At 36.7% G+C, this 20091-nt stretch overlaps 2 protein-coding genes across 10 annotated transcripts in view; one reads left to right on the top strand and one right to left on the bottom strand.

Annotated features, from left to right (window-relative positions):
* ATG4A (autophagy related 4A cysteine peptidase) overlaps positions 1-11235 on the bottom strand; it is a 56324-nt gene extending 45089 nt beyond the window's left edge. For 4 of the 8 annotated variants that reach the window (XM_078363005.1, XM_078363006.1, XM_035289320.3 and 1 more), the window contains exon 1: positions 11181-11235. Coding sequence is in view for 2 of the 8 variants with exons in the window: in XM_035289320.3 (XP_035145211.2) it covers positions 11181-11190 (10 nt within the window). In the remaining 6 variants the exon portion in view is untranslated. Of the gene's footprint in view, positions 1-10758 lie in introns of all 8 variants that reach the window. The other 4 variants (XM_035289328.3, XM_054251050.2, XM_035289327.3 and 1 more) reach the window with 2 other exon arrangements.
* A 232-nt stretch (positions 11236-11467) lies between these two features.
* On the top strand, positions 11468-18824 carry PSMD10 (proteasome 26S subunit, non-ATPase 10). 2 transcript variants are annotated; one of them, XM_003735795.6, is made up of 5 exons: positions 11468-11603; positions 14154-14252; positions 14909-15055; positions 15157-15244; positions 17893-18824. In XM_003735795.6, exons 1-5 carry the CDS (start codon positions 11490-11492, stop codon positions 17898-17900), a joined length of 456 nt encoding a protein of 151 aa, XP_003735843.1. In that variant the 5' UTR covers positions 11468-11489; the 3' UTR covers positions 17901-18824. The 2 variants fall into 2 exon arrangements, with proteins under 2 accessions (XP_003735843.1, XP_002763200.1); XM_002763154.7 differs by having other exon boundaries at positions 15157-15323.
* The last annotated feature ends 1267 nt before the right edge of the window (positions 18825-20091 follow it).

The raw sequence follows: 20091 nt of genomic DNA, 5'->3' as shown, positions 1-20091 counted from the left end.
TCATGACAATGGTCTTGGCAATGATTTCTTGTATTTGACACCAAAAGTACAGGCAATAAAAGTAAAAACAGACAAGTGGTGCTACCTCAAACTAAAAAGCTTCAGTACAGCAAAGGAAACAACAGAATGAAAGGTAACCTACAGAATGGGAGAAAATATTTGCAAACCATCTAATAGGGTTCAATATCTAAATTATTTAGCTCCATAACAGCAACAAAAAAACCTCACCAAATAATCCAATTAAAAAATGAGCAGAGGACTTGAATAGACATTTCTCCAAAGAAGATATGCAAATGACCAACAGGTATATGAAAAGATGCTCAACATCACTAATTGTCAGGGAAATGCAAACCAAAACAACAATGGAGTATAACTTCATAACTGTAAAGATGGCCATTATCCAAAAAACAAAAAATAGTGCTGGCAAGAATGTGGAGAAGTTGGAACCTTGTGCACTGCTGGTGTGGGTGTAGAATGGTGCAGTTGGTATAGAACAGAATATGGAGGTTCCTTAAAAACCTAAAATTTCCCATATGATCCAACAATCCCACTTCTAGGGATATATTCAAAAGAATCGAAATCAGCATCTTGAAGAGGTATTTGCACTCCTATGTTAATTGCAGTATTATTCACAATATCCAAGAGGTGGAAACAACCTAATGCCAATCCACAGATAAATGGATGAAGCATGTGGTATATACATATAACGGAATGTTATTCAGCCATAAAAAAGAATAAAGCTTGCCATATGCTACAATATGGATGAACTTTGAAGACATTATGTTAAATGAAATAAGCCAGACACAAAAGGGCAAATATCTCATGATTCCACTTAATATAAGTTATCTAAACTAGCTATGCTCATAGAAACAGAAGGTAAAATGGTATTTGCCAGGTGGCTGGTGAGGGGTGGGAAATGGGGAGTTGCTGTTCAATAAGCATAGAGTTTCAGTCATTCAAAATAAAAAATTTCTAGAGTACTGCTGTAAAACATTGTGTTTATTGTTAACAATATTGTACTGTACGCTTAAAAGTTTAAGAACTGGATCTCATGCTATGCTTTTTTACTGTGATTAAAAAATACATGACATGCAGCTAAAGCAGTGCTGAGTTGGAAATTCATAGCACTAAATGCTTAACTTAGAGAAGAGGAAATGCTGAAATTAATCATCTAATTTCCCACTCTAAAGAACTAGAAAAGATCAAAGTAAACTGAAAGCAAGCAGAAGCAAGGAAAAAAGAGCAGAAGTTAATGAAATTGAAAACTGAAAATCAATGGAGAACATCAATGAAACAAAGAGGTAGCTCTCTGAAAAGCCTCATAAAATTCACAAAACTCTAGCAAATCTGACAAATAAAAAAAGAAAGGACACAAATCATCAATATCAGGAATGAAACAGGAGATATAATTATAGAGCTTGCAAACACCAAAAGGGATTACTACCACAAATATGCATGTATAAAGTAGATAATTTAGATAAGCTGGATAAATTCCTTGAAAAGCACAAACCACCACAATTCACTCAATAGAAATTAGGTCATTTGAATAGCTTGGTAAGTATTAAGAAAATTGAATATATAATTTTAAAACTCCAAAGAAATAATTCTTCATTGAAATCATCTGGGCCTGAATGATTTCACTGCGGCCTTCTACCAAATACTTAAAGAAGAATTAACACTTATATTATACAATGTCTTCTAGAAAACAGAAGAGGAAAGACTACATCCTAACTCTTATTATAAGGCCAATATTGCACTGATACATAAATCAGACAAAGACAGTACCAAAAAATTAAATGGCAAACCAATATCATTCATGGATAGAGGCAAAAATCCCCAGCAAATACTAGAAAATATAATTCAGCAACATATAAAAAAATTATACACCACATCCAAATATGTTTTATCCAAGGATGCAAGGCAAGTTCAACATTTGAAAATAAATTAGTGTAATTCACTTCATTAACAAACTGAAGAAGAAAAATCACAAGATCATCAATTGATAAATTGATGCAAAAGGTATTTGGCAAAATTCAATAGTTATTCATGATAAACACTCTCAGAAAACTAGAAACCAAGGGGGAACTATCTAAACTTGAAAAAGGATATCTACAAAAAAAAAAAAACTACAGATAACATTATAGTTGATGCTGAAAGACTAACTTCTTCTTCCCTAACACTGGAACAAGGCAAGAATTCAGCTCTCACCACTGACATAACATACTCACAACATAAGACACAGAGTAGAAAGGAAGAAATATCACTGCCCTCTCTGCAGATGACAAGATGGTCCACATAGAAAGCCCTAAAAAATCAACCAAAACAAAAGAAAAAAAACCCACAAAATCAGAAAAATACCTTTTAACTCCCTAGAACTATCAGTGAATTCCGCAAGCTTTCAGTATGCAAGACTATCATACAAAAATCATTTATATTTCTATATACTATAAATTAATACATGGAAACCAAAATTCAAAATATAATAATAGTCACTGCAAAAATGAAATGCTATGTATAATTATAACAAAACATACCAGATTTGCATGATGAAACTGAACAGTGCTGATAAAATAAATAAAAGACATCTAAATTAAGGGAGAGATATATAGTGCTCATGGATTGGAAGACTCAGTATAATAAAGATGTCAGTTTTCCCTAAACGGGTATACAGGTCTAATAGAACTCTTATCAATATCTCAGCAAACTTTTTTCAGATATAGGCAAGCTTATTCTAAAATTTACAGGGAAAGTTAAAGGAACAGGCAATATTGAAAACAACAAACTAGGAGGAATCACTCTATCCAATTTTAAGATTTATTATAGAGCTATAGTATTCAACACTGTGGTATGGCAGAGGGACACATATGTAGATCAATTAATCAGATTTGAAAACTCAGAAACAGATATATACACAAGTCTGGCATACTTATATTTTACTACAGTGCAAAATCAATTTAATGGAGCTGAAGCAACTGGATATCAATAATCCAAAAAAATTAACCTTGACCTAAACTTCATATTTTATGCCAAATATTGACTTAAAATGGATCATGAACTTGAATGTAAAATGTAAAACTATAGTATTTTCAGAAGAAAATCTAGGAGAAAATATTTGAGACCTAGGACTTGGTGAAGAGTTCTTAGATGTAACAACAAAAACACAATCAATAATAGGGAAAAAATCAATAAGTTGAATGTCATAAAAATTAAAAGCTCTTTCTCTGTGGAAAATCCTATTAAGATGAAAAGACAAGCCACAGACTGGAAGAGAACATTTTTAAACTACATATCTGACAAAGAACTGGTATCTAGAACACATAAAGCACTCTCAAAACTTAACAGTAAAACAAACAATGCAATACAATTAGAAAATGGGCCAAAGATATAAAGAGATATTTAATTGAAGAAGATAAGGAGATGACAAATAAACACATGAAAAGCTGTTGAACGTTATTAGCCATTAGATAAATGCAAATCAAATCAGTAATATAGCACTACACACCTAACACAATGGCTAAAACTTAAAAAAAAAATAGTGACAATACCAAATGCTGGAAAGGATGTGGAGATACTAGACCTCTCATACCATTGCTGATGAGAATACAAAATGGTACAGCCACTTTGGAAAAATAGTTCACCAGTTTCATTTAAAATTAAACATGTATTTACGATCACATCTTGTAATTGTTCTCCTGGGCATTTATCTCAGAGAGATAAAAATTTCCATTTACACAAAACTCTGTGCTCAATGTTAAAACGAGTTTTCTTTGTAATAGCCAAAAACTGGAAATTTAATATTGTCCCTCAATACAAGAATGGTTAAACAAACTTTGGTACCTCCATATCATGGAATATTTCTCAGCAATAAGATGGAATTAACTATTGATATCAATCTGAATGAGTCTGAAATGTATTATGCTGAATGAAAAATAATGGAAAAGATCATATACTTTATGATTCTAAAAATTAAATAATTTTAATTATATATAAAATTCCTAAAAGGACAATTATAGAAAAGGAGAACAAATTAGCATTTGTCAGGGTTTATCAATGGTGGGGGTAGGTGGTGGGTGTGACTATAAAGAGGTAGCACAGGAAAGATGGAATATTTCTTGATTGTGATGATGGTTAAACAAATCTGCACATCATAAAAGAACAGAGAATTATAGACATAGATCATTCCAATATCTGTTTCCTGGTTTTGATATTGTATTATAATTATGTGAAATGTAATGACTGAAGTAACCAGATGAAGATTATATAGGGCCTTTCTGTACTACCTCTGCAAATTCTTGCGAGATTTTTATTATTCATAATAAAACGTATGAAAAAAAAGAAACCACTTTATAAGCAAATAACTTAGAACAAGTGTGTGGAAGCTAAAACTCAGAGTAAACTTAAAGTGCTTTATTATAATAGCCTATAACACTTTGCCAGTTTTGTGAAGAGATTACTTTTAAATGGGGAAGGTTTGTATAGACCAGTGACATATAATACCAAGGACATTTAACATGTAGGATCAAAACATGAGATTAAAAAAATTAGAGCCACAGATTAAAATGTCTCATCTTAAACCAAGCAACTGACAATTGTAAAGTGCAATAAACCACATAAATTACATTTGTAAGCAGTGAAAAATCAATTACAAAGGGTTTCTGAGCCAGTTACGGAATCTTAACTAGTAAGTGCTGGGAATGGATAAGTTTCATGATGGATAACCTAGAACCTGTTCCTGCAACTGTCATGCAGTTAATTGATTTGCATATACCCTCAAGTTGTTTTCAGTATAGAATATATTTATTTCCTGTTGTGCTATGGAAAGAATATTTGCATTGGGTAAAATATTTACTGTTAATTAGAAAGGAACAAGTGGGAGGAAATGATCTCTCTCTGCACTGTCCAAAATGATTAATAATGAACCATACAAAACTGTTTACATGTAAAACAATTAAAATTAAATGCCATTAAAAATTCAGCTCCCAGACACACTGCAAGTCTTTAAGAACAACATGTGGTTATGGTTACCATACTAGAACAGCATAGATATAGAAGTTTACCATCACCACAGAAAGTTCTATTGGAAAGTGCTGTTCTAGAGCATGAAAATCTTGTCATTTCCCCAAAATCACAGGTAGAGAGTTACAGCTCAAAGAACTCTGACAGCATTTTATATTGCATTATAAAATGGGATTTCATTTATACATAATTCCATTTTCAGCAATATTTTGCAGCAAGTTGCAGTGGTTAAGTAGTAGGACTTGGGGGCAGATCTCCTGGATTTCTACTATAGCTCCAACTAAACTGTGTGACCTTGGGCATGTAACTTCACTCCTCTGTGCCTGTTTTCTCATTTTAAAAAAAGATAGGGGCTGCAGGATCATAGTACCGACCTCATAGAGCTGATGTGAAGATTACATAAGATAAGTTCAGTATCTGACAATGTGATCTATAAATGCTAGTTATTATTGGCATTATTCTTCAAGTCTGGAAGATGAACTTAGCTTGTTCTAGCATCTAGAATAGAATCCAGGATTTCAGTGAAAAAGGCAATAGGGAACATTCAATCATAAGAGCAGCAACGGAGTCAGACCCTAACGGGGCCCCCTTTGTCTCTTAATGGACATAAACAGCAACCACATCATTCCTCCATAACTTGGGGCCAGCCACAAAAGAGAAGAGACTTCCTCCTCTAAAACTGATTTTTCTTGCAGCTTTCAAAAAGTTAAAGGATAACTTACCCTTGTCCTTAAAGGACTCAGAATTGAAAGTTAACTACGATGTCACATCAAATAAAATAAAAGCAAAATATACTGTTTATACAAGATGATAACCCAAACAAGTCACTCAGTAGGAAAGGCACTTGGAATTGTTTTTCCAGCTGTTTGTAGCAATCAGATCCAAGTACTTGATGCATTATTATGGTGAAACGTCACTATACCCAATACTTTGTGAATACCACAACACAGGCCTACTGTACCTCCATAATCAACTAGATAAGTATTTATTGAATATCTGCTATATGCACGGCACTTCTGCTCTACACCAACTATGACTGTCAGGCTAAATTCAGCCCATCTCATGTTTTTGTGTGGCAAGCAAGGTATGAATGATTCTCACATTTTTAAATGGTTGCAAGAACCACCTTCAAACACTGTTAGGGAACACTTAATAGCTTTGGAAACTAACTTTTGATGCAGGCTTGATAATGTTTATTAATGAATTCAACCTAAAATTACAAGGCAAAACAATGCTTATATGTTAAACTTAAACTGTAGTGAAGTCATTTTGACAATTAATATTGTTTAAATCACAAGTAATGTCAAGATGCTTTATCCACTTCCTGTGCTGTCACAAGTCAAAACAATAAAACCACAATGAAATACCACTTTACACTCACTAGAATACCTATAATAAAAAAGATAGATATTCATAAGTATTGGTAAAGATATGGAGAAATTTGGCTGGGTGCATTGGCTCACACCTATAATCCCAGCATTTTGTGAGGCCACAGTGGGCAGATCACTTGATGACAAGAGTTCCAGACCAGCCTGGCCAACATAACAAAAACCCATCTCTACTGAAAATACAAAAATTAGCCAGCATGGTGGTACCTGCCTGTAATCAGCTACTCAGGAGGCTGAGGCACAAGAATCGCTAGATTCTGGGAGGCGTAGGTTGCAGTGGGCTGAGATCATGCCACTGCACTGCAGCCTGGGTTACAGAGTGAGACTCTGTCAAAAAAAAAAAAAAGTGGATAAATCTGAACCCTCAAACATTGCTGATGGAAAGGTAAAATGGTACAGCCACTTTCATAAAGAGTCTGAAAGTTTCTCAAAAGGTTAAACAGAGTCCTGATATGACCCAGCAATTATACTCCTAGATAAGTAACCAGAATAAATAAATGAAATCTCAGCTGCACATGGTAGCTCACACCTGTAATCCCAGCACTTTGGGAGACCTAGGTGGGAGGATCACTTGAACCCAGGAGTTCAAGACCAGCCTGGGCAACATAGTGATACCCTGTATCTACAAAAAATCATAAATTAACTAGGTGTATTGGTGCATGCCTGTAGTCTCAGCTACTCTAGAGGCTGAGGTGAGAAGATCGTTTGAGCTGTGGAGGTGGTCATGCCACTGCACTCTGGTCTGGGCAACAGAGGAAGACCCTGTTTCAATAACAAATAAATAGGCCAGGCTTGGTGGCTCATGCCTATAACCCCAGCACTTTGGGAGGCCGAGGTGGGTGGATCACCTGAGGTCAGGAGATCAAGACCAGCCTGGCCAACATGGTGAAACGCTGTCTCTACTGAAAATACAAAAATTAGCCTGGTGTGGTGGCATATGCCTGTAATCCCAGCTACTCGGGAGGCTGAGGCAGGAGAATCGCTGGAACCTGGGAGGTGGAGGCTGCAGTGAGCCAAGATCATGCCACTGCACCTCAGCCTGGGCGACAGAGCAAGACTCCATCTCAAAAAATTAAAAATAAAATAGGCCGGGTGCAGTGGCTCATGCCTGTAATCCTAGCACTTTGAGAGGATCACCTGAGGTCAGGAGTTGGGAGACCACCCTGGTCAATATGGTGAAACCCTGTTTCTACTAAAAATACAAAAATTAGCTGGGTGTGGTGGCATGCACCTCTGAAGGCTGAGGCAGGAGAAACACTTGAGCCAGGGAGGCAGAGGTTGCAGTGTGCCAAGATTGTGCCGCTGCACTCCAGCCTGGGTGACAGAGTGAGATCCCGTCTTAAATGAAATAAAATGAAATAAAAGTCAAAACAAGAAGCAAGATCTCTATTTTCATACAAATTTGCAGCATATATATTTTCTGAGTTCAGACTACAGTTCCAGCAGCAGTGTTTGGACCTTGAAGCAAGTGCAAAGGCTATTTCCATATTCCAGAATCCATTTAACTGTGCAATTGAGCAGCTTTCACCAAACTTTCAGTTGGAAGTGGTTAATCTGCCAGTATAATGCTAAAAGGCACTATTAAGAGAAGAACAGAATTCTATTCCAAGCAATGAATATGCTCAATTAAAATCATGTTTGTGTAACCTTGATAGTATATGATGAGAATGTGGTACTTGACTTCTGCAGACTTTCTTCCAAACATGTAAAATCAGTCTAAGCATAAAAAATACATCAGATAAACCCAAATTGAGGAATTTTCTACAAAGTATCTGACGAGTACTCCTTAAAACTGTCAAAGTCACCAAAACAAGAAAAGTCTGAGAAAGTATCACTAACCAGAAGAGGCTAAGGAGATACAAGGACTAAATGTAATATTGTATCCTAGATGGGGCATCTCTAGAGATAAACTAGTACAACTGGAAAAAAAAGCATGGGATATAGTTAATAGCAATATACCAATATGGGTTTATTAGTTGTGACAAAGATAGCATAGCAATATAAGATGTTAATGATAAGAGATTCAGCAAATGGTGCAAGGACAATTTCTATATCCCCATGTGAAAAGATGAATTTAGATTCTCATCTCACATTATAGAGAAAAATGAATTCAAAATGAATCATATACTTAAATGTAAGAGATGTGGCTCACATCTATAATCCCAGCACTTTGGGAGGCCAATGCTGGTGGATGACCTGAGGTCAGGAGTTAAAGACCAGCCTGGCCAACATGGTGAAACCCCATCTCTACTAAAAATACAAAGATTAGCTGGGCATCGTGGCTGGTGCCTGTAATCCCAGCTACTCAGGAGGCTGCAGCAGGAGAATCACTTGAACCAGGGAGGCAGAGGTTGCAGTGAGCCGAGATCCCGCCACTGCACTCCAGTGTCTCAAAAATAAAATTTTAAAAAATATATAAATAAATAAATGTAAGAGATGAAGTAATAAAGCTTTTAGAAGAAAACATTGGAGAAAATCACTGAGACCTTGCAATTAGGCAAAGACTTCCTAAGTACAACACCAAAAGAATGGTCCATGAAAGAAAGAAAAATGATAAATTGGACCTCACCAAAATTCAAAACATTTTCACTTCAAAAGACACATCAAGAAAAGAAAAAGGCAAGCAGGAAACTGAGAGAACATATGTGCGTATCATATATCTGTCAGGAACTTGATCTAGAATACATAAACAATCCTTACAACTCAACAATAAAAAGACAATCCAATTTAAAAATGGTAAAAAGATATAACAGACACTTCACTGAAGAAGATATACGAATGGCTAATAAGCACATGAAAATATGCTCACAATATTATAAATTATAACCACAATGAGACATCATTTTAAACCCACTTAGGATGGCTATAATAAAAAACATAGTAAATAACAAATATTGGCAAGGATGTGGAGAAACAGGAACTCTCATACATTGCTAGTGGAAGTGCAAAATGTTGCTGCCATTTTGGAAAACAGTTTTACAGTTTCTTAAGAAGTTCAACATAAATTTTCCCTGTGTTCCAGTAACTCCACCCTTAAGTATCTATTAAAGAGAAATGAAAAAATATATCCATACAAAGACTTACATACTAATCTTCTTAGCAGCACTAGTCATAGTAGCCAAAAACTGGAAAGTTGTGTGTCTATCAAACGGTGAGTAGATAGACAAAAATACGTTATATTCATAAAATGGAATACTATTTGGCAATAAAAAAGTGAGGAAGTACTGATACATGCTACAATATGGATGAATCTCAAAAATATGGTAAGTGAAAGAAATCAGATGCAAAATACCACATATTATATGATTTCATTTACATAAAATGTCGAGAACAGGCAAATTTATAGAGACAAAAAGTAGATTAGTGGGTGTCTGGGGCTGGGAGTGGGACAGAGGATTGATTAACTATAAATGGGCATGAGAGAGCTTACTGGGGGGTAATAAAAAAGTTCTAAAACTGATTTATGGTGATGGTTGCCCCAATTTAGTAATGTTACCAAAAATCATTTAATTATGCACTTGAAATGAGTGAATTTTATGATATATAAAATGTACCTTATCCTGAGTGAGGGAACTCTACTAACCTTGCAATTTTTTTATAAATCTAAGACTATTCTAAAATTTTTGAAAAATTCATTTAAATAAAAAGAAAAAGAAAAAAGTATATGTTTATGAATTGATATCAGTATTTGGCAGTACCCATCTGTGTAAAATGACATTTTCAAAGATTAAATAGGTAAAAAGCTCATAACAGATCAGCATTATCAGATGAATATTTAAAATCTATTTTGACAATAGGAAACACTAACTCTGATCCCCAATTAAGCAAAATACTATCCCCTAAAAATAATTCTTTTCTTCTTATTGGTAGTCCTGTATTACAAAAAAGTACTCAATTACTATTATTATATTTTGAATTTCATCAATAAACATTTGTTGAAGTTTATTTTCTCTCTTGTCATAAAAGTACCAACAAAATATTCTTGATTTTGTCTTTTGGCCTACAAAGCCTAAAGTATTTACTATCTGGCTCTTTATAGAAAGTTTCCTGACTCCTCTTCTACACTATACTAGGATAAACATTAACATAATCAGTCTCTGTCTTGAAAGTATTCTTATCATTACCTAGTTGTGGCATAATGTCCTCTGGATATGCCCTATAAAGGATAAGTCTTGCATTGCTTCTGCTATGGCACTATTTGGGATTTCTATTAAAAGAAACACTATTAGCTTAATAGTTGTAGCAAAGCCTTGATAACATAGTTAATATCGTAATATTAAAGTGCCAACACCACAGCCCAGTATCCTTAAGATGACCCTCATTAAGTTGTGATGTCACCAGGCTATGGACTCACCGAGGTCTCTTAGGTATCAAGTGGCTCCCACGGCATCAGACCCTGCCTTTGGCATCACCCTGGCTCATCACCTCAGTACGGTGCCATATGATATCACTGCTGTGGTAGAACCCTGTCCTGACGCCACTCTGCCGAGAGGTCAGAGTAATTAACCCCCACTTCTTTCCACTCCCTGGGCGGTGGCAGGGAGGGGGAGGGTAGCCACAGTCACCGGTTCGAGCTCAGAAGGTAGTACTCAGCTCCAATCCTTGTCCCTTCCGCCTGCCACTGCAGGTCAGGGACCCTGGGGGACAGGACCTTTAGGCTTCCATAACTCTCTTGCCGTGCCCCCGCACCCGCTTCGTGTGGCCGACTCAACGACCCAACAGCGACTACCCACCCCGGCTCTTTCACTCGGTTCCTCTCAAAGCCGCTCCCCGTACCTGACTCCATTCTCCAGCTGTCATCCTGGGCCAATTCCACCGGCAACTTGACTACGGACGCTCGCAAGGAACCCTGGGACATGTAGTTCCGCACTGCTAGGGGCCAAGTCTGTGAGGGCCGCAAAGGCGTCTCCCCGACAGGAACTGCCTTCAAACTGCAACTCCCAGAGGGCCGCGCGATGGGAAAGGAAAAGGGAGCGAAAGAGGCCAGTGATTGGTGGAGCTCTAACGGCTGTTTTGACTGGCAGTCGGAGCCGGCGACGGAAGGCGGGCGTTGGTCGCGCTTTAAGGAGTTACTGGGAAAGCGAAATGGAGGGGTGTGTGTCTAACCTAATGGTCTGCAACCTGGCCTACAGCGGGAAGCTGGAAGAGTTGAAGGAGAGTATTCAGGCCGATAAATCCCTGGCTACTAGAACTGACCAGGTAAAGCAACGCTAGGGTCTCTCCGAAGCCGGCGGCGTCGGGGAAGCCCTACGTGGCTGTCGGGGCCCTGCCCTAGCGGAGGCCCTGTTTCTGTGAGGAGAAGAACCCCGCCCCCAGCGCCCCAAGGAGTCCCCCGGGGTCACCTCAGGACTCGCGATTGGCCTGCGGGAGCTAGCCCCTCAGACCTCAGATACTTTTCTTTTTGGCCTGGAGCGCCGCTCCTTGATTTTTGGATAGTTCTAGAACGTCTACCGCGTTTCTCAGAAACTCCCAATCCGTGAAAAGGAAAGCTTTTTAGATAGATTTTTTTCTTTTTACCTTTATTAGTAACTGTATTCTGTAAAACATGTGTAATTGAACGCCCCTTCTGTGTCAGGCAGTTTGCTAGGAGCTGGAGATACGGTGGAGTGGAAGCAGACAATAAAATAAGCATAAAAACATGTCCGATTACAAATTGTGGTAAATACCCGACCAAAAAGTTTACATGGTGCTTTAGGAGGCACCATGTAATAGGGGATCTGATACCGAATAGGAGGTTCTGATGCCGAATATGACTGTCATTAATTGGAAAAGGCTTTGCAAGGAAGGGATAGTTAGACTTTAAAGCATGAATGGGATTTCCATAGGGGAATGAGTGGACATTCTAAACAGAGGCAGACAAAAGTGAAAGGATGTTCAGAAGTGTTTCTGCCCTTCTGTTCACAGGACCGTTTTCATCCTTAGTTTCTGGGATTCTCAGTGCCCTCAGTAAGCCCACAAATATTTATAGATGGCCTTGTGTTTCGCAGGCAGTGTGCTAGGCCCTAGTGAGACAGTGTCTCATACTTACAAATCTCCATTTTGTGTCTTTTGGGGGAGAATTAGAACCCAAGAGACTGTTTTTTCTGGAACTTTATTACTCAACCTGAAAATGGCCTTACCTTTACCTAGTTTACCTTTTTTTAAAATTTAAATCACTAGATATTTAAGGATTTAAATTTAAATGTAATAATTTATATTGTTAGGATTTAATGATACTCCATTGGAAATTTAACCATTCTTCAGTCAAGTCAGTGGCCTAAAAAGGGAAGGGAGCGATTCAGGATAAAAAGACCTCAAAAACAATAACAAATCAATTTATGGATCTTGTTTGGTTCCTGATTTAAACAAACCAACTGCAAAAAGACATTTGGGAGGCAGTTGGGGAAATCTGAATACAGATCGGATATTAGACATTCTAAAGGAGTTAGTGTTAATTTTAATAAGTGTAATGATCTCATATAAGAAATGCTTTTATTTTTTACATACTGAAAAGTGAAAATCCTGATATTTAGGATTTGTTTCTAGAAAACTCAGCAAGGAAAAAAACTAGATAAAGCAAATAGGGCAAGATGTTTGTTAAATCTAAGCGGTAGGCGTGTGGGTCTCTATTGTATTACCTCAATTTTTATGTGTTTGAAATTTTTTGTAATAGAACTGAAAATACCATTTTCTATTCTATGGGGCTAAGAAGTACAGCGGTCACTGCAAATAGTTATTCCCTTGGACAAATATGACTACCGGTTTTTTTTTTTTCTTTTTGAGACGGAGTTTCGCTCTTGTTCCCCAGGCTGGAGTGCAGTGGCGAAGTCTCAGCTCACTGCAACCTCTGCCTCCTGGGTTCAAGTGATTCTCCTGCCTCAGACTCCCAAGTAGCTGGGATTACAGGTGCCCACCACACCTGGCTAATTTTTGTTTTGTTAGTAGAGACGGGGTTTCACCATATTGGCCAGGCTGGTCTCCAACTCCTGACCTCAAGTGATCTGCCTACCTCAGCCTCCCAAAGTGCTGGGATTACAGGTGTAAACCACCACACTGGCCATAGCTTATTATTTTTTATAAAAAGTAATTTTCTTGCTCTCTGTTGTTTTCTAAATTATATTTCTAATTTATTTATAATTTTAAATTATAGATAATTTCAACTAGTTTAATGAACATTTCTTCCATTAGATTCATGTGTTCTTTCTACAGCATCTAACTTGAGGTCACTGTGGCAGTAGAGATTTCAGAATTAGAAATTCACTGACAGTCGTGTCCCAACTTCACTATTTAGTATCCATATGACCGTCCCCAAGTGGCTTACCCTGAGGAGTTTTAGTTTCCTCATCTGAAAAATGGAGATAATAAGCACTGTATAGAATGGTAGGAATTAAATGATATGATACATGTAAAACTCCCAGCACAGTGCCTGGCATAAAAGTATATAAATACTGTAATAGTAAAACAACCAAAGATGTATTTCTGTCAAAGCATTAAAATCAGTTTCTTGCTCTACTGCTTTCTTTGTCATATTCAGGCCAGAATAATGTACATTTATCACTGTCATTCCCCCCATGTTACTTAAACCTTCATCTATCTGCCTTATACTAGGAAGTAATATGGTTTAAGGTTACCCACCTGAGGATCCAGTGCTCTGCATTTCGTATTTCCAAACTATAGATTTGCCAGCACCAGTATTATTTTTTCTTGCTTTTTTGCCTTCTATTTCTCTTCAAGAATGTTTATTTTATTGCTTCTCTATTTCCCATGTAGGACAGCAGAACTGCATTGCACTGGGCTTGCTCAGCTGGACACACAGAAATTGTTGAATTTTTGTTGCAACTTGGAGTGCCAGTGAATGATAAAGATGATGTGAGTACTTTGACAAAGTTGAGTCGATAAATTCTCAGTTATCTTTATACTCCAGACTGGTGTTAACTGAAGCCTGTGCGTTAAGCTCATAAACAAAATTGTAACCTTTATGATTGGAAAGTTACAGTATGGCCCTTGTGATCAAGCATGAGACTCATGGTTGCATTATTTTACAAAGATATGTTTGCCACTCATACTCTGTGATGTAAGGTAAACACAGGAGAGGCTGAGGTAAGAGGATTGCTCAAGCCCAATAGTCTGAGGCTGTAGTGAGCTATTGTGCTCTATCCTGGGTGACTGACTAAGGACTGAGACCTTGTCTATAAAAATTTTAAAAAGTAATCCTACAGATCAGGGCTTGTTATGGTGAACCCTAAAAGACCATAAACTCTTTCTATTATGTTGGAATTTTTTTGTGTGTGAACATGGACTGAATAATGAGGACCTAGGTAACTTTCTGCTATATAAAGAGACTTAAATTGTCATGGTATTGGTTATATTAGGATTAGATTTTTGAGGAATAAGACTGGAACCTTTTTTGTAGGCATTTTTTTTTTTTTTGCCTTTATAAAGCTCCTTGTAAACTCTGCATAAGTGTTAGCACTAATCCTTGTACCTTTTTCCCCTGGTGTTTCTACTACCTACTTCTTTTTTAGGCAGGTTGGTCTCCTCTTCATATTGCGGCTTCTGCTGGCCGGGATGAGATTGTAAAAGCCCTTCTGGGAAAAGGTGCTCAAGTGAATGCTGTCAATCAAAATGGCTGTACTCCCCTACATTATGCAGCTTCCAAAAACAGGCATGAGGTATGGTTCCATCTCTAGGCTACATCTGTTGAATTCCAAAAGTGTATACAAACACAGATAGATCTCTTCATTGCTTTCTCCTTTCTTCTCCAACTTTCCAGATTGCTGTCATGTTACTAGAAGGTGGGGCTAATCCAGATGCTAAGGACCATTATGAGGCTACAGCAATGCACCGGGCAGCAGCCAAGGGTAACTTGAAGATGATTCATATCCTTCTGTACTACAAAGCATCCACAAATATCCAAGACACTGAGGGTAACACTCCTCTGTAAGTGACAAGTAGCAGTCATTTGTATTCTACCTGACATTAGCCCTCTTGCAATAATTTTTATACACAGCATTTCTTTTTTTTATTCTGCTTATAAATGCAATATGTGTTAATGGCAAAAATGCTAAAGTGCACAAAATATAAAGATGAAAATTGCCTATTATCTTGCCATTAAGGAATAACCACTAATCACATTCTTGTGTATTTCCTCTTGGTCTTTTATATGCAAATGTATATATTTTACACCTTTTTCTTTTTTTTAGCAAAGTTGAGGTCATACTGTATATGTAGTTTTAGATCTTGTTCTTTTCACCTCATAGTATATTATAAGCATTTTCTAATGTCATTAAATATGTTTAAAACCTTTTTAATGATTATATAAAATTCTACTGTATAGATGTGCCATAATTCAATCATTTCTCTATTATTGTATATTTAAATTTTTTTGAGTTTTTCACTATTATAAATAATCATATATTGAGTTGGGCATGGATGGCTCATGTCTGTACTCCCAACACTTTGGGAAGCCAAGGCAGAAGGATCACTTGAGGCCAGGAGTTCAAGATCAGCCTGGGCAACACAGCAAGACCCTGCCCCCATCTCTAGAAAAAATTTAAAAATTAGCCAGGCATGGTGGCATGCACCTGTAGTACTAACTACTCAGGAAGTTGAGGTGGAGGTTTGCTTGAGCCCAGGAGCTCCAGGTAACAGTGAGCTTTGATCACACCACTACACTCCAGCCTGGGGAACAGAGCAAGACCTTGTCTCTAAAATAATAATAATGCTACACTGACCAACTTGGTATAAAAAAAACTTTTGGCCATACTTCTGATTATTACGTTCATATAGACTCCTAGAAGTTGAATTGCTGGGTCAAAAAATACACACATTTTAAGACTTGCTGTATGTTGCCAAATTGCTTCCAGAGGAGTTGTATCATTTTACTCCCAACAGCAGTTTAAGAGTGCCTACTACCCCTCACCAACACTAAATTGTCCTTTTGTCATATGAAAATGATATTTCATAGATGTAATTTACATTTTTATGATCAGTGAATTTGAACATTTTTTTAAATGTCCATGGCTAATTACATTTCTTATCTAATTGTAAATTTTTGTGTCCCTTTCTCTGTTTCCTTTTGGGGAATTAGTTTATTTTCACTGGGTTTTAAGTGCTCTTAATTTGACATGGTAAAATATTACCTTTTTGCAATGTTAGTTGAAAATATTTTTCCTAGTTTATCTTTTCATTTTGTTAATAATTTCTTTTAAACAAGAGAAGTTTTAAAATTTCTACATAGTCAAGCCTATTCATCTTTCCTCATGACTAGAAAGCTCTTTCTGACCCTGAAATTAGTTAAACATTCACCTTTTAATAGGTTATTTTAACATTTCATTGGTTTTGATTGAGGGTTAGTGTTACTGTTTTGCATTTAACTCTTAGAATCCATCTGGAATTGGTATTTTTCCACAGTACTTGGCCACTTTCCTTCTTTGTTGAATGGTGACTTTTTCATGAACCAGAAGTTCTGTGAGTCTTCTTTTTAGTCCAGAGTGAGGTTCACCCTTTTCCAGTTTGACTTGAAACCAACTTTTACAAAGTAATAATACTTTGTAAATACTTTCTTAACTCTTAGTTTTTAAAACCTTTCCTGCATTCTAAAAGATCTTGTTTAGAAAGACCTGTGTGTCCTACTTCTTTTCTCCATAGATACAAAGGCAGGATGGCCTAGAGGAAATCTAGAAGTCAGACAAGATAGAGTCCTGGGAAGAACATAGGATTTATGAGTAGCTAGATGACATTCACTCAATTCAGACTCTACCACTTACTAACAATATTAAATACTTACACTAAACAACTTATGAAAGTTACTTAATCTTCCTTGAATCTTAATTTCCTCATCTGTAATATAAGGATAATAATTCCTTCCTCACTAGATTTTTGTGAGGTTTAAGTAAAACAACATGTAAAGTGCCTCCTAATACCCTCCTGGCAAACTCTGAAGTGTGTAGCAAAAGTTGTTATCTTCTTCCACTCAGTTTACTGCCAAATGTCAGCATAGGGAGGAACTTTAACCTCTGTCACCATTTCAACTGTAAAATTGTGATAATAATACTTTGCTAACTTATACATATGTGGATTAAATGAGATAAAATATTTTAAACTGCTTTTTCAAACTTTAAGCTGCATGAATTACTATTAATAGATTATGAACTGGGGCTTTTCTAAATTCTAACCCTGAATTATTACATGTGGTATTTGAGGTAAACTGCTGCTAATCTCTGTAAAATGAGAAAATTGTTCCTTCAGCTGGCATTTAGATCCCTTCTTCTACTGTAAGTAGAATCAGAATTATGATTTACGATCTGGTATTACAAGGCTTTTTTGCGGAATTTTAACTTACAGTCTCACCATGCAAACTGATGTTTATTTTTTGATTTTTTGATTAAATAACACTCCAATATTACCATTTCCTAATAATATGCACTTTAGACTACCTAGCAGGAAATCCTAACCATTACATAGAGTTGGTATTGATTAATTGGTCTGTGGTGGTCCCTGATTTCAGACACTTAGCCTGTGATGAGGAGAGAGTGGAAGAAGCAAAACTGCTGGTTTCCCAAGGAGCAAGTATTTACATTGAGAATAAAGAAGAAAAGACACCCCTGCAAGTGGCCAAAGGTAGCCTGGATTTAATACTCAAGAAAATGGTAGAAGGTTAAACAGCTTGGATTTATTCTTACTTTGTATGTTGTGTTGTTGTCCCCAGTGTCCTGGAAACTAATGTAGTTGTGCACAAGACATTATCTATGAATGATGAAGTTTTTTCACCTTCAAAGTCTTATAAACATATTGACGGTTGTTCTTGCTGAGTCACTTGTTCAAAGCTTACAGCTTGTTTTCCAGGCATTGAATAACTGTTGAGATTGTTCTACTGTTGTCATATATTCTTCTATATTGAATTCTAGTTAATTTTGAGTAACTAATTCTGTGGCTGTTGTGAGTCTTCAGCCCCCTCTCATGTACCTTACTTACATCCCTCTCTGAAACAGAACAGCTTCAATAGCAACAAGCTCTTTGTTCTGCCAGATGTTTCTATGTGGATTCTGTAATGTCCCTCCACACAGTGAAAACATCCTAACTTGTTTTTGTCAAGCTCACTCAGGTCTATGCCAAACATTACTGTTTTTTTCAACTATGAGGTTTAATTTATTTTTGTGACAGGAGGGATATTCACATATTTTAGTGGACCAAATTTTAAGTTGGTGGGTGTGCTCTAAAATAATGAAAAACAGTAGCCCATATACCCATGTATTCTTTTTTTTTAATGGGCTGTTTACTTTGAAATAAAATGTATGGTTTTCTTAAAAGGAAGTTTTAAAGTACCTATATTGCATCAGCCTGTATTGAAAAGAATGTCAAGCTTGTTAAAATGACATGTAACAAAAATGTATTTTGATTTGTATTTCAGAAACTAAAAAATAAAATGTTGAAACAGTCTTCTAATTTTTCTTTCAAATTAGTTAGAATTCACGTAAGCCTTGAAATCCTCAGTAAAGACATTTCTCAGTTTTTGGTAGCTCTCAGTCAATAAAATTAGTGAAGCTTGACTGCAGCTAAAATCTTTTAAATAGCCATCTTCTGAATTGCTAATTAAATGTAGAACAAAAGGAAATTAGTAAGTATAAACTTGAGCTCAATTTAGGGAAGCATCTTAAATGATACTAGTCATAAAATCTAATGAACTCCAAGTGACTTTCAGATTATTTTTTATTTGAATTTTATGCTGCAAATACTGCTTAAAATAAGTGATCCAAGTGAACCTACACATTTGCATTAATTTTGGGTCAAAGACTTAATTATCAGTAGCTAAAATGAGTATTGTAAACATGAACTGTGTTGTTGATATAGAAACTCTTTTTACAGAAGTATTTTGAGTGCTAACCTTAACAAACATTAATCAGAAGCATCTTATGGAATAAAACTATTGAATGCTGGAGATAGAATTAAGAGCAGGGGAAATATATTTCTATTATTTTTAGTGTGATCAGAGTAAAGTTTTGTCTGTTATGACTGAAGGCATTTACGCTTCATAAATATTGAGTTTATTGTCTAAGGTGACAGGCTTTATGGGTGTAAAAGGAAATTCATCTGAGTTCTTCAATAAGCAGTACAAATGGAACTAAGCCACAGGTAATTTCTTAGGCTTTTGGCATTTTAAATGACATGGTTTGTTAACATTAGATCACAGATTTGTATAAACTAAAGATTGTTACCTGTGCCTGTAGGAAAGGTAATGGAATCAGCTTCATGCTGATTCAAGGTCAGCAAATTTTACAGTTCCAAAACAAAAAAAAGATAATTTGGCTGAGTGCAGTTTCTCATGCCCATTATCCCAGCACTTTGGAAGGCCGAGGTGAATGGATCACCTGAGGTTAGGAGTGCGAGACCAGCCTGGTCAACATGGCGAAACCCAGCTCTACTAAAAAAATTAGCCAGGCATGGTGGCGGGTGCCTGTAATCTCATCTACTCTGGAGGCTGAGGCACGAGAATCACTTGAACTCAGGAGGCAGAGGTTGCAGTGAGCCGAGTTGGTGCCACTGCACTCCAACCTGGGTGACAGAGCAAGACTTCATCTCAAAAATAAATAAATAAGACCAGGCACGATGGCTCACACAGCTAATCCCAGCACTTTGGGAGGCCAAGACAGGTGGATCACGAGGTCAGGAGTCAAGACCAGCCTGGCCAAGATGGTGAAACCCCATC

This window comes from Callithrix jacchus, chromosome X (assembly GCF_049354715.1).
Source record: "Callithrix jacchus isolate 240 chromosome X, calJac240_pri, whole genome shotgun sequence".
Lineage (NCBI taxonomy): Eukaryota > Metazoa > Chordata > Mammalia > Primates > Cebidae > Callithrix > Callithrix jacchus.
The sequence above is the reverse complement of the archived record's forward strand: the minus strand, read 5'-3'. Positions and strand labels throughout refer to the sequence as shown.